The sequence below is a fragment of the Ptychodera flava genome, chromosome 21, assembly GCF_041260155.1.
Source record: "Ptychodera flava strain L36383 chromosome 21, AS_Pfla_20210202, whole genome shotgun sequence".
Lineage (NCBI taxonomy): Eukaryota > Metazoa > Hemichordata > Enteropneusta > Ptychoderidae > Ptychodera > Ptychodera flava.
This window is the reverse complement of record NC_091948.1, coordinates 6,733,612-6,759,331: the sequence shown is the minus strand read 5'-3', so window position 1 is coordinate 6,759,331 and position 25,720 is coordinate 6,733,612. Positions and strand designations below refer to the sequence as shown.

The 25,720-nt window shown below is 38.1% G+C and overlaps 1 protein-coding gene across 12 annotated transcripts in view; it reads right to left on the bottom strand.

Annotated features, from left to right (window-relative positions):
• The window catches only part of LOC139121241 (ubiquitin-associated protein 2-like), a 31,190-nt gene extending 5,868 nt beyond the window's left edge, over window positions 1-25,322 (bottom strand). For 2 of the 12 annotated variants that reach the window (XM_070685952.1, XM_070685957.1), the window contains exons 1-15: window positions 25,196-25,322; window positions 24,521-24,680; window positions 20,746-20,829; window positions 15,992-16,105; window positions 12,022-12,256; window positions 8,801-8,941; window positions 8,569-8,614; window positions 7,869-7,990; window positions 6,863-7,221; window positions 6,279-6,488; window positions 5,373-5,545; window positions 3,819-4,026; window positions 3,122-3,209; window positions 2,668-2,906; window positions 1,221-1,430 (exon numbers count right to left, since the gene is read on the bottom strand). In XM_070685952.1, the coding sequence (XP_070542053.1) occupies window positions 1,221-1,430; window positions 2,668-2,906; window positions 3,122-3,209; window positions 3,819-4,026; window positions 5,373-5,545; window positions 6,279-6,488; window positions 6,863-7,221; window positions 7,869-7,990; window positions 8,569-8,614; window positions 8,801-8,941; window positions 12,022-12,256; window positions 15,992-16,105; window positions 20,746-20,829; window positions 24,521-24,640 (2,349 nt within the window). In that variant the 5' untranslated portion in view covers window positions 24,641-24,680; window positions 25,196-25,322. Of the gene's footprint in view, window positions 1-1,220; window positions 1,431-2,667; window positions 2,907-3,121; window positions 3,210-3,818; window positions 4,027-5,372; window positions 5,546-6,278; window positions 6,489-6,862; window positions 7,222-7,868; window positions 7,991-8,568; window positions 8,615-8,800; window positions 8,942-12,021; window positions 12,257-15,991; window positions 16,106-20,745; window positions 20,830-24,520; window positions 24,681-24,876; window positions 25,043-25,158 lie in introns of those variants that run through there. The other 10 variants (XM_070685954.1, XM_070685960.1, XM_070685953.1 and 7 more) reach the window with 9 other exon arrangements.
• Between the last annotated feature and the right edge of the window lie 398 nt (window positions 25,323-25,720).

Below are 25,720 nucleotides of genomic sequence, written 5' to 3'. Positions count from 1 at the left end.
TAAAAACTTATTTTAATAAGTTGGTTAAATATTCTATGAAGCATGTGCAGAGAAAAACTGTGTTATTGTCAGAAAGTATAGTATGTTGCATCTGCAAGTGACATATGTATGAAAATAAAATCTAAGTCTAAATTATGCGGACAACATGATCATGGCAGCCATACAAACAGAAAACACTAATCAGAGAGAATGCAAGTTAACCTCTCCCAAACCCCAAAAGTCCCTGTACACAGCTCAACAATCACAATTGATGACCAATGATTTGGCCAAACCATGGCAATGCAGAGGTTAAAAATTCTCAAAATCAAAGTGTGTGTGTGTGTGTGTGTGTGTGTATTAGAGATACTCCCTATCATGGTAGTGACAAAGAGCAAGTCCTTTGCTATACACTCATTCTTCTATTCAATGTCGTTGGGGTGAGCAACTCCACTAACACAACCTCAAAGGCACTTTTTTCATCAAATACCCCAGCAGACTAGTTACTTTGGGAAAATTGATGATGAAGAAGAACTTCTACAGAATGTACTTCCACAGAATGCATTGTCATTGCTAGGTAATCCATAGACTCTCCACAGTCGTTTTGCCTTGTTTTGTGTGAGTCCACGGTGGGCCTGCATTTGAAGACTACGCTGTGCAGCTGTGAGCACGCGCTGCCAGACACAGCGACTGTTGGTTCTTGCAAGTATATGAATATTCATAAGCGTAGTTACGTCAAAAGAAATACCTATCTAACTGGGCGGAGAGAATATATACTAGTAGTTGGTAGACATTACGCGGTATGTTTTTATTTTTCATTTTTAATTTTATTTGGCTATGGTACTTGTCATTTTTTTTTGATTAACGGGTGTGTGGTGTTCTATAAAGTACCTGGATCAGGCAGAAATCCGACCAGTCGCTTGCAAGAACGTCCAGACCCTGGGATTTGCGTCGCGTCTCTGAAGGGCGCACGCGTGTTCGGACAGGGAAGAACGCGAATCGCAGGGTCTCTGCCAGACTAGGTAATCCACAGCATAGTAGTGAAATATTTCCAACATACACCACTTTGTGATGATTGTTAATGAGATTGAAGGTGACACAAAATTTAGAACTGTGTTGACCATGGGGCAAGTGGATTCTTACAGCGGGATTGTACTTTTTCACACCTACTAGGATTTGCTCATCCCTGAATTATGTCATACCCTTTCTCAAACATGAACAAATCTTTGTTGTAGCATTGTTACCTGGCTTTGATGTACATGGCTATCAAGTGAACTATCTTTGACACTACTGAGTCCCGATAGCTTCCCAGCTGACATCGGTGAACTCTGCACAGACGAATGCGATGGATGAGAGCTCCCAGTCACATCCGACCCTGACAGCCCACTGCTAGAATGGCTTGGAAGCGTTGTCGTCGATGAATACGTTGGCTGGTGACTGGACGATCCCAGCCCCTGCAATCAAAATAAACTACTTTCGTCATATGTGCTACTGTCATTGAACGAACATTTCTTCAAATTAAGTTTGCCTTTGTCTTCTTGCATTGTGAATATTGCAAACCACTTGAGTAAAGTCAATCCCTCAGTGCCTAAAAGATAACACAAATGGACCCAATCCCATTTTCAAGGACAGAATTTGAACGATACAGACATCTGTATGTTGAGAGAAAACTCCATGGATTTGACAGAATGTGTAACCTAGTTAAGAAATGTAAATACTAAAAACATATGTGACACATATCCAAATTACATATCAAACAAAGATGTTCCATATCCAAATTGTCAAAATACAATCCATATATGATATATATACAAATTATCAAAGTACTGTCCATACATATCAAAATTATCAGAATACTGTCCATATATGATACATCCAAATTATCAAAATAGTAAATTGGATGTTACATAATCCAAAATATCGAAATATTGTCCATTTATATTATCCAGATGATGCAAATACTGTCTATATATACTGTATCCAAATTATCAAAATATTGTCCTTATAATATATATCCAATTGTCAAAATAGTCCATATATTATATATCCAAATTATCAAAATACTGTCCATATATATGTACTATCCATATATGATATATATCCAACTTATCAAAATACCATCCATTATATGATATATCCAAATTATCAAAATATCGTCCATATATGATATATCCAAATTATCAAAATACCGTCCATATATGATATATCCAAATTATCAAAATACCGTCCATATATGATATATCCAAATTATCAAAATACCGTCCATATATGATATATCCAAATTATCAAAATACTGTCCATATATATGTACTATCCATATATGATACATATCCAACTTATCAAAATACCATCCATTATATGATATATCCAAATTATCAAAATATCGTCCATATATGATATATCCAAATTATCAAAATACCGTCCATATATGATATATCCAAATTATCAAAATACCGTCCATATATGATATATCCAAATTATCAAAATACCGTCCATATATGATATATCCAAATTATCAAAATACCGTCCATATATGATATATCCAAATTATCAAAATACCGTCCATATATGATATATCCAAATTATCAAAATACTGTCCATATATGATATATCCCATATATGATATATCCAAATTATCAAAATACCGTCCATATATGATATATCCAGATCATGAAAGGGATAAGGACTCACAGTATGAGAAGACGGTGAGAGACCACTGTGGTGACTGGAGAGACTACTTGACGACATGAGGTTACTGCCAGCTGATGGTAACGTTGATGGTAAGTTTGATGAGTGACTGTGACTGCTGAGTGATGACAGTGATGATGGTGGCGGCACTGTTGATGACAGTGATGTTGGTCCTGTCTGTGGAACTGACATCGACGACGTCATCGATGATGGACTCGACGTCGAAGTGACAGACCGTACAGCTGAAATGACAAGGACAGACGACATCAGTTACAAGGGACTGAAATGCAACTGACAAAATGTATCTTTCCTCATCTGATATTTCAAGTAAATCCGTTATTTAAAATTTTCAGCTCTTGGAAACATAACAAGCTAGGGTAAAGTTAGAGGTATTCAGGGTGAATCGGTCCTTGAGAAAAACCCAACTGGAAACATAAACATGGGCAGTGTAACCTACCATCCAGTGCCGATTGCTGGGAAATTCTCTGGCTGGATCCCATGAGAGAACTTGACTGAGATGGCAGTGAAAGAGGGTCCGGCTGCAACTGAAACAAAAACAACAAAGTTACATCTGTGTTCTCTCGCCAGCTATTATTTTTAAACATTTTAAGATGGAATTCTCACCATGTGTGACCGAATTTTGACGTTTTACATCTTTCCTAATAAGAGAAGCTCACTAGGTGCATTAAAGTATCTTTGCCATCTCTTACAGATCAAATGTTTGATCAGGAGGTGCGGAGTGTGTTGTCAGAGCTACACTGAACCCTCATGATGCGTTCTCAGTAAAAGCATTGCTCATCATTCAACATCAATCACACCATAATGTACAGTAGGTAGTGTTTTAGTCAAAGCTTGATTTCGAAAACAGCTTGGAGTTGAAGTCATTCTTATCAGGGATCAGTCATGGACAAAGACAGGGAACATGTAGAATTCCATGGAATGATGGAGAATTCAATGGGATGTGTCAATGACAGTGATACAATGGCTTTCTCGGAAACAAAATCAATGCCTGAAAATTTTGAGTGACATGTATCAAGAGGACATTCTCAAAATCATACTGCTTCTCTTGAGCAACTGAAGTAACATGCAAGAGAGTGCTGAAGGAAAATTGACTAATGATACGCATAAACAGAAATCACAAAGCAAATGCTTACAGGTTTACTCTGTGACGTGGACGTCGACTGACTGTAGGCTGGCATCGATGACTGTTCAAGGGAGGACACTATGGGTGCCGTGGTTGTCATTGTGACTGACGTACTAGACATCATAGATGAACTCATCATAGAACCATCATAGGTATCGCTGGGTTTACTTGAAAACGATGATAGGTGGCTACTCACGGATGACACTTCACTAACACTGCTGTCAAAGCACAGAAAAGATGTCACTTCAAATACCTCACAATATTTCTGTTGTGTATTAGCAAAGAGATCATTATGGCCATCTATATGAAAATAACTTCAGATTTCTATTTGGCTAGAGGTCTGCGTTCCTCTCCTTCTGAGTTCATCAAACTGAAATTTAAACTTTGTAGAATCTGAAGGACACCTTTTCACCCCTTAAAGCCGCACTTTTCAATCCCAGGTTCTCGCATTAGTGGAGTTCTCCTCCCAGTCAAACGCTTGGCCAGTACTATGTTTGATTTTTATATTAAACCTTGATTACACAAACTGATCTCAACCTTTTGTCACATTTTGCTAATCCTGCAAACAGAGTTTATGCAAGCTTTTGATTGACAGTCGGTTCAAATCGCCAACAGTCATTGATTCCCCACCACAAACGCTCGAATTTCCTAAAAAATTGTCTTCCCGTCGCGTTAGACTTTGAATATAACCACAGAGTTCAATCACCAGCAGCTTCGCGCTGACTGCTTGGCAGTCTGTCTGTGTTTTTGCAGCCGGGGAAAACTAAAAAGTGGCATTTTCAGGAGCGTATGCCCGCATGTTGCCTGTTTGGTGTCCACTTACACAATAAACGCCGCCATACCTTGGCTTCCTTTTAAAGGGAGGCTCCGCCTTTAAGGTAGATCGCACCTCGGGGACAGATATTTGGGAAAGTTTCATAATTCTATTCTGATATACCACTTGTGGGGGTTCATTTTAAAACTCTTGGTGTAAGAAAACTTTTTAACAGCTCAGTTTTTCGAAATTTGAAAATTTTATTTTTCTCCATAGAGTTAACACAAGGATGGCGGCCATTTTGAATTTTAAATATCAGTAAATCTTTCACCACCATGGTTTGGCCCAAGCCCATTGTTATATAGTGATTGTGGACCTTTTTACAGGGAATTGGGGTAAACAGGATAAGGGTAAAACAGAATGATGCTGCTACATCTTATACTAGACATATCAGTACTCATTCAATGACCCATTGGCCAATGTAATCTCTCCATATCAACACAGAGGGTGGTTTAACCCTTTTCCTGCCAGACAGTAATAACTGTATCACTTCCCCATCAGCCAAGTCAGTAAAAAGCGGTATTGAGCCAAAACATGATGTATTTTCATCCACTTGGCTTGGTATGTTATAGCATCTTTTGTCCAAAAAAAATCAACTTTACAGTATTATGTTTTAAACAGCCTTCAAATGTACAGTATTATGTTAAAATACACCATATGGAATACGTTATGTTTCATTAATTTTAACCATCTTGACCTGGTGGTGAAATATGGACTTGGCAGGAAAAGGGATAACTACCAGCTCATTACCTGACAGAGCTTGAGGACATCAGAGATGGTGCCGAACAGGTAGCAACTGAATCATTAGTACTGCTGAAGTCTCCAACGTCACTTCCAAATTCAAGTGCACCAAACTGAACATCCAAGCTCCCCATGGAGCTGCTGTATGAAGACATTGGCATCTCCACAGCTGATGCTGGAATCTGAGACAAACGATTGAATCTTATGTAATCAGTTCCTAAACTGGCTTCATCTGCTGGGTGCCGACAAAGGGTGCAGAGGAGTTACAGAACCTATCATTGATACACTGTAATAATGTGTCAGTCACATTTCAATTTTGCACTTGAATAAGATGTCAATACAGCAGGTACTTGACTGAAGAATGTTTGTCACTCTGATGCATGTGAAGGAAGTATTTCAGTCAATATTGCAGTAATACAGTTGTGTATGTTAACACAGGAATGCAGATATCTACAACAACATTTCAAATGACACAAGAACAGATTGCAGTCTAGAGAAAGTACAATTCCTATGTTCCTTCAGAAACGTATTCAGCAGAAAGTCTACACTGACACACATTTATTTCCTTTCTAAAACTTCTGGCATTCTGCTCACATTTGCACCTTAAAGGTATACAGTCATCTGTAATCTAAATTGCTCATATATGGTCAAAGGGGCATTCCTTGGTATTCAAAATACCCATGTGAGGGCGCTGTTTTTAAAAACCAGCCACCCGCTTAAAATCTGTGATTGGTTAGATTTTCTCTTTCCATGGTAACTGTGGTAAAATTGGAACAGGTGACAGTATACCTTTAATCCTCTTTCTCCCAAGTTGTATTTATTTCTGTGGTTTGTCTATGGAGCCTGGTAGAAAGAGGACTGAACTGGATGAAGCTCACGAAATGATTTCACAATGGTGAAAGCCTCTGATATTACCTTTGATGGCGGTGGCATTTTCTTCTTTTGTGGTTTGGGTTGCTGAGGCCTCTGTGGATGTGAGGTAGACCCAACCATTCCCGCTGTACTCCCAACTGGTGAAGAACCAACCGCCATGATGGTACCCAGCGAGACTGGCCCAATTGAAACAGATGTGGTTGGTCCGAGGGACTGGGGGCCAAGCGTCTGGGATTGGCTAACAAGTCCAACCTACAATGGTACACAAACAGTGGTGTATAATATGAAAACAAGGCAAAGTACAAATGACTTATAACCTTTCTGTCAATATCTCTCAAACATGCATACACCCATACTTAGACACACACACACAAATTTCAAACAATCATCTATTGTCAACATCACTTTTGGTGTATTTCTACTGCCTGAAATTACATGAAAAGGACAAAAATACGCAGAAAACTGTGATGATTGGTACAATCCAAATTTCTCTACATTTATATGTGTCAATAATCATGAACTTATTCTGTTGTTCATTTCAGATTCTCACAGTGCAATTATATAAGAGAAAATTTTAACAACTTTCAACAGGAGACTACAGGCCAGGCTGAAAAGTGAACACTTACCTGAGGCTTTGGAGGTTCCGTAACAGCCTGTGTTTTCATGTCAGTAAACTGACTCAAAACATGGGAACTCTGCCTGGCGGAGCTGACACTATCACCACCAAGCACATGGGAACTTGGTCGTGCTGAACTTACACTGTCACCACCTGCTGGAGCAGTAGGCTCCGTCGATTTCTGGAGCAATGCCGCGATATTTATACTATTCGACATAGTCGCCGACTGGTCTGGTATTGGAGATTTTTGAGCTTGGGAACGCGGCGGGGCAATGCTTGGGGTAAAGACTTTGCTTTCAGTCAAGTCACCACCCCAATCACCTTCAGCACCCCATTCTTCTGTTTTATGAACCACATCACCCCACGTACCTGAAACAAAAACACACAAAGTACATAATAAAGACATCAATCATTTGGAGAAATGCACAATAGTTGACAGTTTCACACTGAAAATGTTCTCCTGTACTGGAACAAAGGTCTACACAGAGTACAAATATCAGGAAAAGTTTTGATGTTCAAGATGAAACACAGCACAACACATGTATTTCATACTGTGTTTATAGCTTTACATCAGATGCATGTTATTGAATGGAATAAACAGAAAGCAAATTGTTTCAATATATATTAAACTTCAACAGAAAACGAAGACTTGCAAAGTATGAATTCGATCAGTACATATGTAAAGAACAATTGGTGTGCTGCGTCAAAAAATATGCCAAAAATTAAAACGACTGTTTTTTAATTAGGACCCCTAAAAGTTTGCGCAATAGTAGCCTGCTAAAAGCTTACAATACAAAAACTTGTACACAATACCACCAACAATATTGCAACACTATCATCTATTTAAAAACTGCAGGAATTTTTGTGTCATATAAATGTTACACTGAGGACAAATCTCTACATGTTCAACGTGATACTACAAGGAGCAAACATTTCACATCTGGATGAGAAATTTCTCTACAGGTTGAAGTTTATGCACAAAGTCAACAGGATTCAGACAACGCAAGAAATCTTACCAGTTTCTGTTGTTGTATTTGGTGCTATTGTACTCTCTGGAGGGTTGCTCCAAACACTGATCTCATCCAACTTACTGTTGACAAATTCTCTGGAGCCTTTGTAATCACTGCTGTTAAAAGTCCTGTCACACAAAGCATGAAAACAGGTTTGGACTTAGCTATGTTACAGCAGAGGAGAATCTATTCAATATATGGCAAAATTATTCCTTCACCAACCAACTTTCTCTACCATGCTTATTAACTCTTTTAGCACCAGAGAGTGAAACGATCCTGTTGTTGTTAATGGGTTTGGCGGACCAACACACAGGAAATTGGGGGTGAAAGGGCTAAGCAGCCTTTTTACATCTTAGGAAGTAGTGAAGATCTGAACACTCACAACAAACTCAGCATGATCACCTAGCCTAGCTATACCAAATAGTTCTGGCTTCAAGGAAAGAAGTCTTATAGTCTTATCCATTATTTAAACACCCTCAGGTGAGACTAGCTTGATTTCCTTTTTAACAATAGTGCCGTTGAATGTTACACAGACTGCAGGAATATCCAAGCATACTCAAATCAATGAGACTGCAGAAATGTGCTGTCACTTGCGCATGACAACACAGTGCAATCTTCTATTGAATTCCACCCATGCATTCGGTAGAAAGCTACTATAGCCAGACATAGTGACTACTGACTGGACTGAGTCTACACACAGCCTTACCCCATTCTTGGTCCTCTACCTCTGCGAGATGGCCCATTCATTTGACCTGTAATACAACGATACCATACACATCACCCTTCTGGAGCACAGTTAAACTTTTAAGGGATACTGTATAACTCAGAATTGTCACACACTCTCTTGAAGACACTCATGTGGAGTTTGTGTGCTCTTTCTCCTTTACTCTAACCAGTAACTACGACATATAATTGACATGAAAGTATCATAGACGTACCATATCGCCCACCTGGACGGTTATCATCTCTGTTCCACCTGTCATCACGATCCCTGGAGCCACGGCCGCGACCTCCAAATTCACCATTTTGACGGTTTCTTTCATTTCGCTCCGACACAGATCCATTTTCTTTTCCTCGACCTAGCAAGTAAACAAAGGTGGCAAATGATACCAGTGAAAACGGAATTTCACATCTTCCTTTATTTTATCGGAATGACACTTAAAAAAGTTAACAAAAGTGACCTACGACACACAAACAAAAAGCAAATATTTATACTGTCCTGTTTCATATTTTTACTCATAGGACCAAAATGAAAATTTTGAATATGAGTGACTTGACTTGGGACGTACATGTAAACAAGGTTGCTGTCAGCAGATTACTGTTATGCAAGCCACACCATTCCATTTCTGGGTGCATTACTTAAAATAATCAATGGGCGTACGATGAAAGTTCTGCCAATTCATGCGGCATTTACAGGAAATTTGAGATAAAGAAACACTCTCCATAATTATGTGAGATATATAATCAGAAAGTACCGGTACATTGCTTCAAGATGTCTGAAAAGTATTTCAGTTTGTGAATTCTATGAAACTTGGGTCAAATTGCTTGACACAATGGCGTTCTATTTATCGAAGTGAATTATGTGATTTATAGTCAAGTCACATAACTTGACTTTTGGGACGCTGATGAGTGATGTGGAATATTTGATCAGTTATCATGCAAAGAGATCATCAGTAAGCATATATTGTGCAAAGAAGTCATTAACCCTTTGAGTGCCAAAGTCAATTTTGACGACTATAAAATACAACCAAGACAATTTTTTTCTATATCGAAACAAATTTCTTTAAATTTTGTCCTAAATTTTGTTCAAAAAGTATAGCAAATAAAGAGTAATGTCAATCTGCTCAAAAATTACAAAAAAATGCGAAATTTTCTCAGAATTGATATAATGTTGCACAAGAATTTTGATGGGAAAAATGACAGCACCCAAAGGGTTAATATGTAAGTCATGTGTGTAAACATATGTATCTTGGCATACACTCAATGTATAAGTCAAAATCATGTGAGGTACCTGTATGGTGGACTCTATCATGAAATATTTTGTGGCCAAAAATAACTGTATATGGAAATTACTAGTTATGAAAATCACATCAGCAAAGACTTAATCTGGTCAGCATCTCACCCTGAACCGTAACATTTGGATTTTGATACCAGATAAAAAACTCGTCTCATATTTAATTTTGCAAATTACTCTAGGACATTTTAAATAAGCTCCATGCATTTTTTAAAGCGATTTTTTATTTTCATTGAAATCAGCAGATTTTTAAATTTGCTAAAATGACATCCTACACACAGTAAACATGGTGAAAAGTTTAAATAGTGGCATCTTAAATTAGCAAACTGAGAGAGTTAGCTAAATTGGCTAGAAAAGGATGCTGGCTAAAAAGATGTGTTTTTCAGTAGTCCCAAAACCGATATACTATATGAACAATCTCTTAGTAAAACTTCCCGCAGGTGGAAACTGTTAAATGAGGTACAAATCTTAGTGTTATTACTCAATAGTTGTATAAGTCATAAATATACCGTAAAATTCCCAATTGAAGCCGCGGCTTGTATTAGAAACATTTTTGAGGGACCCCTGGGATCATGCACTGAAGTCCCGGTGCGGCTTCAATTACGTACATTTCCTGTGTTTCGATATTTTTCTCGATGCTCACCAAGCACTGCAGGGGCAATCGCTATTGTTATGCAAATTAGTACCAATGAATTCTGCGTGAATAAATTACCCGCATTAAAAGCACCTACCCTAGTGTAACTCCAATATAGAAACGTTAGGAGAGTGTATTTGGTCGTTAAACTTGGTAAAATTACTTTTAGATAATAAGGAAACTATTAAAAGTTGTTAAAACCATGGGAAACTGGAGTTCCCTTGACAGCATCGTAAGGAAAATGACACGTTTTCCAGTACTTTCTTGATTCTCTGACCCTGCTGACCCCCGTCCCCTAAATAGAATAGTCTCACTAAGGTCGGCCATGTTGACCAGCGGCATGCATGATGTCTTTGTTTCAAGTTTAGGGGGTTTTTTTGACGCTGAAATTTCACAAAAATGTCACTTCTGTATTCAGAGATTGTACAATCAATTTCTTTGGACGTGTAAGTCGATTTTGAAAGCGATAGAAGATCAAATGATGTTGAAAAAAATCGTGCATAAAATTAGCATAAATTAAGTGTCCATGGCAAATGGGTCCCCATGATTTACAGCTGTCTTGCGTTGCCGAACCGGTGGCTCTTACTCGGATAGTGCAATAAAGGCAAGTGAATGACCTTTGGTAACTTTACTGGCATGTTTTTGTGAACTGTTTTGTGGTCAAATTTTATTTTCTCATGATCAAAAACGGAACGTGTACAAGCTTATATGCACCCATCATAGTCATTCAGCAGCCACAGTACAGTATAGGCAGTTCACCGTGTCAATATGATGCAGGTGGTGTTGTTGTAAATTGTACGTCAGGCATCGGTAAGGGTACGTGGGTATTGAATGAAAACTACGTATTTGAAACATAGTATCTCAATCTGTCCACTATTTTAACTTGTACACAAACACCGTTGCTTCAAAATTGTTGCATCAGGTATAGCGATGTTTACCACACTGACAAACACTGCCGTGTTCAAACATTCACACAAACGTGCCGATACATGGGGCATTGTTTGTACTTTTGTTACTATCAATGACAAAATGCACAATGGTAGAAGTGTTAAAAAGTAACTTTTTATTGGGTATTTTTTCTGTAAGAAAGACACCTGTCAATCATTAGCACAAGTCAATGACGCGATGCAAGTCAGCTGGTGTGAATTTCAGCATGCATTGTTTCATGATGGGCTCAGAGAAGGGGTGCGGCTTCTATTATGGTACAATTCAAAAACCCCAAATGGGCAAACAATGAGCCAAGACAATGTTTCAAAGTCAGGGTGCGGCTTCAATTAGAGGTGCGGCCTCAATTGGGAATTTTACGGTAATTAGTGAACACATGATACAATGCCAATCAAAGCCACACCATTTACATCACATTCGTAAACACCGCCTGCTATGAACTTTAACTTTCAAAGCTTTTAAAATTATATCAAATCATCCACAACAAATAAGAAGGAAAAATTTGTTCAAGGACTACATTATAGGAAGCACAAAACATTTCGGTGAAGAAAGTATTGGTTACCAACCCCTCATACGTGGTGGTGGGCCATCACGATCACGGTCACGTCCCCGACCTCGACCACGGCTAGCGCTACCATCTCTGTTGTCTTTGTCTCTGTGCTCCCTCTCTCTGCTACCTCTGTCTCTGTCACGGTCTTTTTCCCTGACTTTGTCTTTACTGGCAGTAGATGAGGGTTCCATCCGCTGTATCGCTGGCTGATTCCGACCTTTCTTCTTTCGACCTGTTGTTTCCCACTGTCCCTGTAATTTCATTGACAGATGACAGATGTAAATCGTTAGCTGCAAAACAATGCAACCAACCATAGCAGCAGGCAGCTGGTGTTGGGCAGGGAAAATGATACATATTTGCTGAAGGTTATTTGGGCAATATATGGAAAGTTCAATGCCAGATATTCAGATGTTGTTATTTGATACCCCTCAGATCCAAGAAACGAACATAGAGAATACACAACAAAATGTTCTGAATATAAAATTATTTCAATTTCGCAAATATACGAAAGGTACTCTATGTTATGCTCATAGAAAGACTTCATGAAATATGGGCAGTTACTTCAAAATGGTATAATTTAAAGAGAATTACATTTTTGATTATGTTATTTTTTATCATTTTGCTCTTTCACAATGATTTCAACGGGGTAACTATTACACAAATTCTGAAACAAAGTACATTCCTCTCTAACTAGGGAATTTCCTTCCCTTAATAACAAATATTGGAACACATTACAAAAATCTAAAAACCTGAAATTATGTGTCCTATGAGAGAATAGGGTACTTGAAACAGCCAGACATGCTGACTTGTCTATTCTTCAAGTCCCTATGGGTTTTTTCCATGGGGACTGACAAACACTTATTTAATCAATCTTCGATATCTCTGTCCACTTTCAAATTACTAAACTAATTAACATCTCTGTACACTTTAAAATTACTTAACTAATTCAGGGCTCGAAATTAACTTTTTTTCCCTGGTAACCCACTTGGGCCACCATTTTCTGAAATTGGTAGCCCAGTAACAATGGCTGGTAGCAGGGCTTGACATAAGCGCTAGCCCACTAGCCCGAGGCTAGTAAATTTTCAAGAGGACTAGTTAAAATGTCTTCGGAGGTAGTCCTGCGGACTAGTGCAATTTTTCGATAGTTGTCCAGGAAAGTTTATCTCTACAAAACTAATGGGACGCCGGGCCACTCATTCGATAAGAATGAACCAAGCCTCGATCATTTTATATAAAAATAAACTGACTTTTACCCAAACAAATTGGACAGTGAAACAGTGAAGCAAACTTTATTGATCACCAACTTAAAATGAAACAGTTTACCTGCTAGGGAGAATCAAATTGTACTGTACATGCCAGTACAGTAACATGGCCCCGGGATTGGCTCAACGCTGAGCATCAAACAGAATTGTCTGCACGTCGTGTATTTTGGTTTGCTTGAAGCTCATCACTTCGCCTAAAAACATGAGCAACCCCACAATTTCGTTCAAACACTGTATCCTTGCCTTTCAAAGAAGATTTTTCTCAAGATTTCTTCAGGGGCATTCCCGAACAACACCTCCGATCGTTCGTAGCCAGCTTGACCCTGCTTTAGAATGCCTCCACATGCTGACCTCCATATATAGTCAAGACCCCCTAGTTTAATTGAAGCTGATCTTAAAAAGAGCCGTCTAGCTTGCCAAAACAGTGCTATAGCAAGTTGCTACTGCTTGCACGGGTGAGGAAATTCCTCACAGATAATAACTTGGTGCTAGCAACTTATTGTTTTGCCATTTTAGCGGAAAAGTGTAAATTATTGGGGCAATAATAGTGAAGTGAACCTTAAAATAGTAGTGAAAAAACAACGTATGAAATGGGTGTATCAGACTGTTGTATCCAATCACTTCTGGGAGTCATTGGTTATTTTTGTGCTAATCACATTTTGTTACCAGTAACTGGCAAAAACTCATAAAAGACACAAGCACATGAAATGGTAAAATGCAACATTTTTACTATAAAAACTAAATTTTTCACAAACCATTATTACAAATGAGAGGTCCTCCCCACAAGCTGGTCAATTTTAAAATGTGATATATGTCAAAAATATGAAGGCACTCCACAGGAACATTTGTGAATGGCTGTACGAATTTCAGTTCAGGAGAAACAAATCTGTCCCCACCATGAACAAACATGTTCTTTGCAAATTAGTGGTGCACTACCTGAGCTATGAAGGATTTTCCAACAAATTCATCCCTACCTCTGATTTTATTCTTGATGGCAATAGGCTATTTTCATGACCTCTCCTCCTACACAGGACATTTCATTCAGGTTATTTTAGTGCTTTATATATGATTCAAAGTTAAACATTTTGCAGTAAGCAAAGGTGCTAGTCTTGCATGAAAGTTAGTTATTGGGTTTAAAAACCTTTGCGACAAAAAATATGAGAATTGTCATATACACTCTTTACAACATGAGAGCAACATTTGGCTTTGCTTGAGCAGGACTAGTAGATTTCATTTAGGACTACTAAAAATGAACTGCTACTAGCCCTTCGGGCTAGTGGATGATTTGACCTTGCGTCGAGCCCTGTGGTAGCCCATGCATAATTTAGTTTAGGGTTATTGTTTTTCATTACCGAGACAAGAAAAAGCATTTTTTCAAGATTCTGCCCATAAGTGAATTTGTTAGACATTTGATGTGAATACTTGCACGCCTTTGTTCCCCAAAGGAAACTGGTATAATTGACAACAGTGATACTAAAAAGTTTGGTGACCTATCATTGCATTGACAACCATTTCATTCTCAGAGTTGCATGCCAATTTTGATAGTCTTCATGGCAATGACCACTACCTTCTCAGCAGGGCTAAACAGACCATGGGCTTTCTGTAGTAAGGATGAGTTTGGGATTGATACCTTTTGATCAAAATGCAATGAGAATACGTTTTCATTTGCTATCATTTTCTGCGCCTTTCATCCAAGTACATCGGTTGAGATATTGCAACTTTGTTGCAAAGTTCCATCGCAGGGTCGTCTTTGTAATTTGCAAAACAAAGTCATGGTCTGGCCTTACTGTGTCCAGCTGGGTTCGACTGCATTTAGCTCGTCCAAAAGGGAAAGACCGGACAAAGCACGCCAAGTACTGACTGAATTTCATGTCCCAGGCTTTGGTAGTCCATGTGAGCTACCATTTCATGGACTTTGGTAGCCCCAGGGAAAAGTTGGTAGTCTGTTGACACGAGACTACCGCTGATTTCGAGCCCTCTAATTAACATTTCTGTACACTTTAAAATTACTTAACCTCTTAATTAACTAAATTTCATTCATGTATATAGAAAAAAAAATTGACAGCAATGGTAGAAAAACTGCAAATGATCAAAGTTCCTGGGGTTTTTATAAGTTTTTACTATATAATTTACAATTTTTAAAAGCATTATGCTAATTAACCAGTTTTAAAAAGAGTAAACATGGTTTCTTTCCAATGATGCAACTTGGTCACACATTTTTGTACAGTGTACGTTTAGTTGTCTCTATATCTAACACTACATGAGTAACAGGATTTCGAACATAGGTTATCTAAGAGATTGACCTTGAAAACAACTGATGTAATACCAGCTGAACTCTGACTCATTTTGAGGTTGCTAGCACAATAAAAAGCAAATAGCATAGTCAGCAAAACAACATCACTGTGCGCTTTTGTGAACACTGTTTTAAAATCAAGGCCCCCATCTCTAGTTGCATAAGAGTAAAAGATATGATTTTGTAGACTATGAATTCATAGAGTGGAGATCTAGAGAGATAAGAAAAGGCAAGTTATGATCTGCTGGTATTGTTCTCTGCTACAAAGGTATGGCATTGTGTACTGCAGTGTTTTGTCCTGTGATGACATTGAAAGAAAGAGGGCAAGGCCATAGGACAGCATCTCTTAAGACTGGACAAGATTTTGATTCAGACAGTGACAAACTCAAGTACACAGTTACAACAAAGAATGTAGAAACAATGACACTTACCTGATCAGCGTCTCCATTTTCAAGGAGGAAATTGATAGCTTTTTCCGGATCATCATCGTGGTCATGCAACGCTACCATCACTTCATCTTGGCTTTTACCAGTGACATCTTGCACCTAGCATGGCAGGAAAAAAAACAGTCATGACCACTTTGGCACATAGCAAAACACATCTGCTCATGTTTTGGGGTTTTTTTTCAGAAAAAAGGTGATCCATTCAAGAAACAGGATTTTTGCAAATTGACTCGAATTCAAGAATTCAAGAATCTGTGGAGTGCAATTAATTTCTTTTGAATTCTATAATTTTTGTCTTCTTGTACAATAGGTTTGACCTAAAATAATTTCACAAGCCCACGGGAAATTAATAACTTCATGCACAAACGTCATCTACAAACACCAACACTATCATTTCCATGTTTATGCATTGTCCTCCTTAACCTATGAAGATTGCAGCATTCACAATTGAATCATACATTGAAATAGTTCAAAACTCATCCATCTCTGTGGTGTGCCTATGTGTTTCTTAAAATGCACCTAAAATGTAAGAAGATAATCTTATGGAGGTCAACAAACCATTCCCATGAGCTCTTTAATAACCATCAGGCCAGTTACTATAAACAAATGAAAAAGAGCCTTTTCTTTCTAAAACAGTCACTTTTGACATTTTCCTGCTTTCAAAAACACAAAAGCAGCTTTGACAGAAAAGAATTTGTATTGCTGATTTAAAGTCACAGTTGACCTAATATTAAGGTAGTACATGTATGTGACACGAAACTTAAAGATTTTATCTTTGGCTGAAAATTGCTTCAAGGCAACTTTAAACTTTTTTATCTTTCAATATCAAGACTGATTTTGTTGTGCAAATTTGATACTAAAACAACAAAACCCGAAATTTCCAGATATTTCAAATTAAAAATGGCCAATATCTTTTAATTGTATGGTAAATAATTAAACGTTCAATTTTCTCAAAAACTAGATGGTGAGAACTTTATTTACTTGACAAGCTTCAACAGCTTTCAGGCAAGCCATGTAATATTTGAATCTCTCTCCTCAGGCACATTCTGACTTTATGCTGGACTGCACACACACCTATAGAGTATTCTAATCTTCAACGAGACCCAAAAAATCTTTAAAAAGACTTGAAAGTCAGTGTTTTCTCCAGGATTTTGAAAAAAGGGGGGAATGTCACCCATAACATAAAAAAATAGGGGGGATTTGATTGAGAATAGGGGGGCGCATAAATTATGCAAATTAATTCAGTAATTTAAATATATGTATGCATTCATAGTGTAAGTGTTTATTAATATTTTTTTCATCTCTACTGTAGGTTTTGCTGTAATCACTAAGCTCTTCACACTGTTGCAGACCAATCTACACAGCTTTCATCTTTCAAATTTCAATAAAGTTATTTATTTGAATACTGGAGTTTATTGACTTTGCAGTTTAATGCAATATTAATTACAATAATTTTACATTAACTACAATTTCAGCAAGCTTTAAACAGTCCACAGTTCACCTTATGAATACAGTGTTTGTACATTAAGTGCAAGGTCATTTTGTGTTGCTGCCTGATGCTGAGAAAATTCTCCTGGCCTTTGTACTTTTCCACAGCTTCAGGGCTTTCTCACCAACAAAGTCAGGTAGTGCTGGGCCCTCAATGAGAATTGTCATTAGTCTGTTAATGGAACTTTCTTCTAGCCTGTTTCTCAATGATGTCTTGATTTTATTTTGGGCTGAAAAGCCCCTTTCACAGATTGCAGTGGTTACTGGCAAAACAACAAAATCTTTGCTAGTGCTATCAAATTTGGCACTGTATCTTTGTGATTTGAATTGATAAATTTCCACAAAGTGGTGAAATTATCTCTGGGATAGGCCTGCTGTAAGACTACTGGCTTTATAACAGACCATTCATGCCGTGTGTTATCTGGGTTGATAACAGGCGCACAAATTTGACCTTCTTTGTTCATTTTCTCAAAGCCATAGTGTGAGATTAAAATCTCTAATTTATCATTGCCGTAATGCGGTAACTGATCGCTAGCAACAAATGACAAATCTCTCATACCAAGAATATCAAATGCAGATATTACCCCCGTACCATCAGCAGGAAAACGGGTTTGGATATTATCGATCAAATTACTTAGAAATGCCCTTTTCACATCATCAACAAGCATTTTCTGTTTCGATTTATTCATAATTCTGTGTCCCATCAACGTCCCATTGTCACTGTCTATCTCCGAAAGTTTGTCTGTGTAGAAACCCGATACTGCGCCGTCCTTGATCTGTGTCAGTTGATCGAGGACAACGCTGACCGTCGGCTTGATCGCTGCAATATCTATGTCGTCCTTCTGAAAAATAAGGTTGAGTCGCATCACGATGGGGATCACATCCATGAGGAAATACATCACCGCCAAAAATTTATACTGCGTCAACTTGCCGTGTAAGCCTGCCGCCTTTGGGTCTTTCGATGAACGCTGCCCGTCAAAGTAGGTCACCAATGCGTTCCATGACCTGTATACGGTTTGTAACGCATCGTAGAACGCAAACCACCTGACGTCATGGATTTCCTTCATCTTGAGACGCGGACTTTCAAGCATGTCTTCAACTTCTTTCAGGTGTGAAGATCGCAGCGACGACTGCTTGAAATAGTAGAATAAACTTGTCAAAATAGTCTTGTATTCCTTCAAGTACTCGACACTCGCGGCAGCTTGGCTCGTACACAACGCGAGACGATGTGCGACGCAATGAATATTAATGAGGAACGGGTTGATATCTCTCAATTTTGCGCTTATGCCATTCTTCACACCGGTCATGACAGAGGCCCCGTCACTTCCGAAACCAACCATTTTCGACCTTTCTAACTGGTTTTCATTCACGTACTGATAAGTTTTTTCCGTCAAAGATGCTGCGTCTTTTTCGATGATATACAAATTTCCCAGGAAGTGCGACTCAACATCGAAACTTCCGGTCACACTTCTCACGTAAACGACTAGACGCCCGATGTCGAAATATCCGTGCTTTCATCACACAAAATACTATAAAAGTCACAGTCTTTTATTCTATCGACAACATCGGCTTTGATCGTATCAGCGATGGCTTGCTGTAATTCTTCTGCCGTCGTATGCGATCGATAGGTAGCGTTTTTGCCTACCTCCAGATTGTTCACGGGTTCGCACCGCGCAGCTTTCAACAGCTCCAAAAGCGACGCGTATTTATCGGTTGCGACTGCTTCCTTTGCCAGCCAATATACAGCCTTCATAGCGACCAGAATTGCATCCTCTTTTTGAGTAACTGCATTTGAGACGGCAACCTTTAGATTTGACCGCAAAGATATTTCTCTCATTGCATCTTTGTGTTTACCGTTATTGACATGGCGTTTTAAAGTTGATGTTCGGTAGTTACTGCAACCCTTCTCCGTAGTGAACGAATTATCTTTTCCGGCTTCACGGCATACCTTACACCGCATTCCACGCCCATCTTCAGGTTTCTCTAGCCAGGGATAACCTTTCAGCCAGAGTCTTGCCAAAAAGATTCCCTTTTTCTTTTTTTAGAAGGAAGTCGTTCAGTATCGTCGTCTGAATCCAATGTAACTTCACCAGGATTTTCTCTTCCTTGCTTTCCAATTTCAGCACCCGTCTCTCCGGCCGTCTCAGCTGTTTCTTCAACGTCTCTCTGCACATCTTTAGACTTCGTCTCTTCACTATCAGTTTTTTTGTTTTCTTCCGCTTCACAATTTTCAGACGTTTTGTCATCAGACTTGGGTTTGTAAAAGGCAGTAATAAGGCGATTTCGTTTCATGACTTGTATCTCGATCGTCAAATGCACGTGGCGGTGGCTGGTAGGGGAATTCGAATGAAAGTTCAGCATCAAAGTGATTCGTCCCAGGCCGATGCTAATTATAATTTTGAAACATAGTAACACTTATATTTCAGGCGGATGTCATTGAACAATAAACAAAGTTTTTTTTTTCTGACAGGCGGCCAAGACCAACACACAAGGGAAATGACGGACTGTGATACGCTACAACAGATGTGGCAGTTGTTTATTTTTGGACACAGGCGCGGCAAGCAGATACCAGAGCTGAGCGATTATTTTTTTTTCCCACAGGGACGATGTAGCGATATTAGGCACCAGCAGACGCATTACAGACGCATTGGCGTGACGAGTCAGTGACGTATTGCAAAATCAAAAGGCCAACTAACTGTCTGGTATGGCAGGGGCCACAGACGCGCGCCAGGTCGCGCGTCCAGATAAATTTTTGGGGTGACTGCTCTTTGAAAATGCGCGATTCGCGCGTTCGCGCGCCCTGGAGAAAACACTGGAAAGTGCTGAAATTTTCCATACATTTTTTATGTGGGTACTAGTAGTCTAGCTACAAGTATTCTCGAACAGGAATGTTGAGAATTTGGAACCACGCCATGCCAGAATATCAATGGAAACCCACACTCTTTAAAGCATATTTCATTGTAACTATAATATGATACCAAGATACAGTGGAATAATGTGTGAGTGAAATATAACTCCGTATCTATGACACTTCCCCATCCTGACAAGGCAAATGACACAGTGTGGAAAAATGTTAAACAAGTTCAATGTCCACTTGCCTTTATGAATGTAAATCAAAAATAATATCGCCTTTGAAATATTGCAGCTACTTAAATATATGTAATACTTTTATTAATGCATCCTATATGAAATTTTTGTAATTTAGACATGTACAAATAAAGAAATGAAAACATTCAAAGCAACAAAGAAAGTACCTGTTGTATCTTTGCTAATGTCTCTGGATCATCTGAGGAAATTATCTGTGCCATACGAAGCTGTTCTGCTGTGGGCTGAACATTCTGAAAGACAAGAGAAACTTAATTACCTGAAGGTGTTCTCCCAAAATGTCTATTCTTTAACATCCACAGCGATGACAAAAAAAAAAAGTCACCTGCAAATATGAAGTTACAGTCACGCAAATCAGTCTGGAAATGTCCATCGATAAATTCTTGTACATCATTATTCATCATTTCCACCCTGCCTATCCATACATCAAGAAAGTCATCATAGATTACATAGGACAGCAATTTTCTTCTTTATTCCCCATCCATGATGAGTTTATGGGGTAATCCATAAGAAATTATATTACCTACTAAAAACATTCCTTTTATTTTTCAAAATAACATAATCAGGTCATACGTACGCAAGTCTTTACAATAACATTAAATGCCACAGGCTGTATTACAAGTATCGGATTGATGTATACCCCATGAGTTTCCACACAAAATCTCTATGAATTCTCCATAAAGAGAATGGCTAAACACCCATTGAAAGATTACTGCAATTACTACAGCTTCTCCACATCTCATCTCGTAGCTTTCACTTCACGGTTATCAATCTCATCTTTGCAAAGTTCAGAGGTCATTCGCAGACCTAAACATTCAACAGATCTATACATGTGCATTCACTTTCAAAGAAAAAAAATCCCATACAAATGTCACAGCTCTGTGGCTATTATCAGAATCATGCATGCAGGCCTAACAGCTTTTGAGGATGAGACATAATACAACACATGAAACCTAAGCTATCTTCTTTCTTCTCTCTGGTGGTATTTATAGCTACACTGCTAAATCCATCTCATCTCCACTGCTGGTAAGAAAGCTGAACTTTATCATGACATCAAATGCTATTGAATTACACTACTATCGCAGAAAACCTCAACACAACTAAGATGTATTTTAACCACAACCTGGCACCTGAAACCCTACTGGATTGGATTTGAAACAGATTACAAACCAGATAAAAACTGGTTTGAATTCAATGGGCAAAAAAATATCAAATGATCACAGCACTTTAAGAATAACAGCTGCTGAGATCTTAAACAATTATGTGAATGAAACACATGATTTCTCGTTACATTACGCACTAGTAACAGAATGACTGTGAAGTTTACTGACAGTGACACAGCCATAATGTTTAATGTTAAAAGACATATGTATACATATTGATATTTACAATCAAGATGTTTATTAACTTGTGTCAAAATAAAATGTTGATATGTGGCTCAAATAATAAATATTACAAATATTGAAAATAAGATTAAGTATTGAACTTGTATGTCAACAAACTGCAAACAGAGATGTATTCCTTATTTCTAGATTATATCAGCTGTGACATCAAATTCTATGGAGGGAAAAAAGAACTGGACATTCCTATGTTGCTCTTGGATAATGTCTTAATGATCACTGAAGAACTGCTGTACAACTACAACAAACTGTAATCAACCCATCGCATTTGCGGTAAATGTTTGTGGTACACCAGATTGTGATGAAGAAGAAAAAATTCACTGTGACTTTGTTTACATTCTGAAGTCATTTAATTTTTTTCTTTCTTTTTTTTTTAAATTCTAATTTCAATTCTTCTCTTTCTTTTTTTTAAATTCTAATTTAAATTCTTTTCTGGGTAATGTTCATATAACCAAAAGGTCGCATCCCTAACCTAGTGGTTACATTTGCCAATATCACTCTAATAAATGAAGGCAACAACTTTGAAGTGTAGTAACGTACACTAGCTGGCGCCAGATTTGTAGTCTTCTTAATGACTGAATGACTTAAAAGGGAGGGATTGTCCAGTCTGCGCGACTTTCTTGTTGATAACATTGCCTCTTTCCAGAAATTGGAGATGAGCGCAGAACAAATGTGAAGAGAATTCAGTATTTGATGCATGTCCATAGCTTATCAGTATTGTAGCTTTCCAATCACTGCAAGACTTTGCTAAATAAATGTTGGTTCTGTCCCTTCGTACATATGAAGCTGCTTTGACTGGGGTCGACAGTTTCGGTACAGTCGCCATTTTAAAATTTTGGGTATGTACAAGGGATGTTGGAATACATTGTACATAGCAATACACCCATTGTATGTGTCCCATATACAGTCACAGACAGGACCTCTCTCTTTACAGTCAAGGTAATATTAAATTTAACAGAAATCAACCAATTGTCATTGACTAATCTCTGGAAAAGCACTTCTAGTTCTTAGTATCAAGTTCAAAATTTTACATGGTTACCACAAGATAATTCTACCACGATTCAGTTTTTTTGTGAAGAAAGGTATCTTGGTAAAGGCTAACAATCTTTTCCAGTAATTTTACTGAACTTCCTCCATGCTGAATCAATATAATCATGCATGGGGAAATCCTTAATGGTAACGGGGTCCCTTAAGGATTTACCTCCATTCTCAATCCTGAAAAAACACTGATCATCACAAATTCAAACTACGAGTTTGCTCGAAAGGAGTTGAATCAACATAACTTGAGAACTCTCACCACGTTTTTTTCACAAATAAAACTTATCACCATTTTGTTTTGTCTAGTCACTCGCTGATATGTGAAAGTGTGTTGGTAAACAATACATTGTTATTATGATGCTATACATCAAATTGACCTTTGAGTCAATGACCTTGACAAGAAATAAAACACCAAGCCTCATGCAAGACAATACCATAATGGATGTCACTCTAATTACAGTAATGAGTAGTACACAGGTCCCACATCAATCATACCCTCATTTTCAAGGCGTGTCAAATTTTCCCCACATTCCAATTTATCATTCAATACTTTGCCAATCGATGATTAAGCTGGTGACTGATGACAGGATATTATACTATGGACTTCCTGGTTTCATAATTGCAGTAAACACAGTGTAACGGCACTTCTGATGTAAAGGTATCATCAACATTGTGACAAAAATATATTCTATATATAATACAATGTTTTTGCCTACAGCTATTGAGCATTATGATAATGAGAAATGACTAAGAAATTCAAGTTGATGACATTGGACCATAGGAAAACACTGATATACAAAATTGCTGCATCAAATGTACCAACCTACATATTGCCACTCTCAGACAAATAATTGCTAATTGCTCTAACATTTTTCACAACATGACAAAATATTAATGACAAAAAAACATGTTTACCGTGACTGATGTCCTGAAAATGAAATTGAACATCTGACTGAGTACATAAAGTAACTATGAAACCCACAATGGAAACCTTGAACCACATAATATGGAGGTCTACCATACAAACTACCTTGAACTCTTGTGAGGTTTCAAAGAGACAAGTATCATCATATCATGGTTTTAGGGCTAATCTAAGAAGACAAAACTGACATTCTCTCTGAATTTCTAGTTAAGGTTTGTCTCCATTTCAAATATTACACACTGACAAAAGAGTGATCACAAGAAATTTGACAGCTTCAATTGGTATGGAGTTTTGGGTCATCATTCTGAACCTATTAAAAATTTCTCATGGCGAATATTAAGAATAAAACTTTACCACAGGAGTTTTTCCCACGTGAAATATCACTGCTTGAATGCTTACGGGTAATTTTATTTGTACGGTATTGACAATATTACTGTTGATTTCACCTGGAAGGGGCCATCTATGGGAACTGCCCACCACAAGACGCTACTGTGCCGTAGGTTTCTTAGTGACCTGACGGTTTGACAGAACTTTCTTTGTCTTATACTTCCCCGTGTCCCTTACCTGCTTCCCTGGTTGAACTGTGGTGTGATTAGTGTTGTGTGTACTTGATTTCGATGCTGGCTTCTCTCGTGCACTACTACTGCGCGTGTTTGCACGTGTCGTGCCAACTGTAGACATCATATACAGTATATACAAAACGTATATGTACAAAATAGAAAATCTGAAAGCAGAAAATAAATAAATGAGAGCGCAAATGGTCGGTCGAATGAGAGATAAACTTGCGGAAGTGGCTATGGAACTATGGATCAGAAACAGTGACTAAGGACGAGAGTTTGGTATGTAGCTTGTCGCCGACTACATTCGTCTAATTATCATAATTAAGTAAAAACTGCACTTCGAGTTTCTCCCATTCTTACCCTGTCACCTCAAAATTTCAAGCGTGGCGTCAAACTACATTAGTTTAAGCTTCACGTCGTCTACAAACAATATCGATTTTCTCAACACAGGTGATCAAAATAGAACGACAATGAACAAAAACAGTGATCAACCATAGATGACATGTGACGCCATGCTGGATTTCTCAGAGTTTTTGTTCTGCGTCACAAAGAAAGAAGCATCAAGTGAAATATGTACTAAATAATTATCAGGACGGCCAATATTTGAGACAGTTTGAAATACTCAAACAAGAAATATCTTACGACGATAAAATCTCCCACTTCCAGAGGGTCCTTTTACCTTATAATATGCAGTCACAAAAGCAGGAGGTCACGTGATTTCAGAAAATTCGCGCGGCCATGTTTCCGGATGTGATGTCACCGCAGTAATCTATGTGCCGAATTTTAAAAAATTTTTTGCTTCTTCGTTGATTTTTGCAACAATCTTATTATTTCAAGTCAATATGTCTGAAATTCTAGTGACTACGAGACAGTATATACTAATAAGAGGAACGGTCTCACCGATGACGTCATTCTCGTCTACAACCGTACACAGTCGGAAATACATGCGCAGTCTTGCTCGCCAGTTGTAAACAAAAAGGAGCAGTCCGTTGGCGGCGCTGATCAAGCCCGTAATGATCAATGATGATCCAAAAGATCCTGAAAATATTTTCATATTCATTTTCCTTTTCGTATTCGCATGGAAGTCACAAACAGAAAGCGTCATTTACATAGCCCAAATTCAACTATAAAAGATAACTACATATGATTTGTAGAAATTTAACCGTCGCTATAATAAGCTGATTACAGAGTACCTAAAACATAC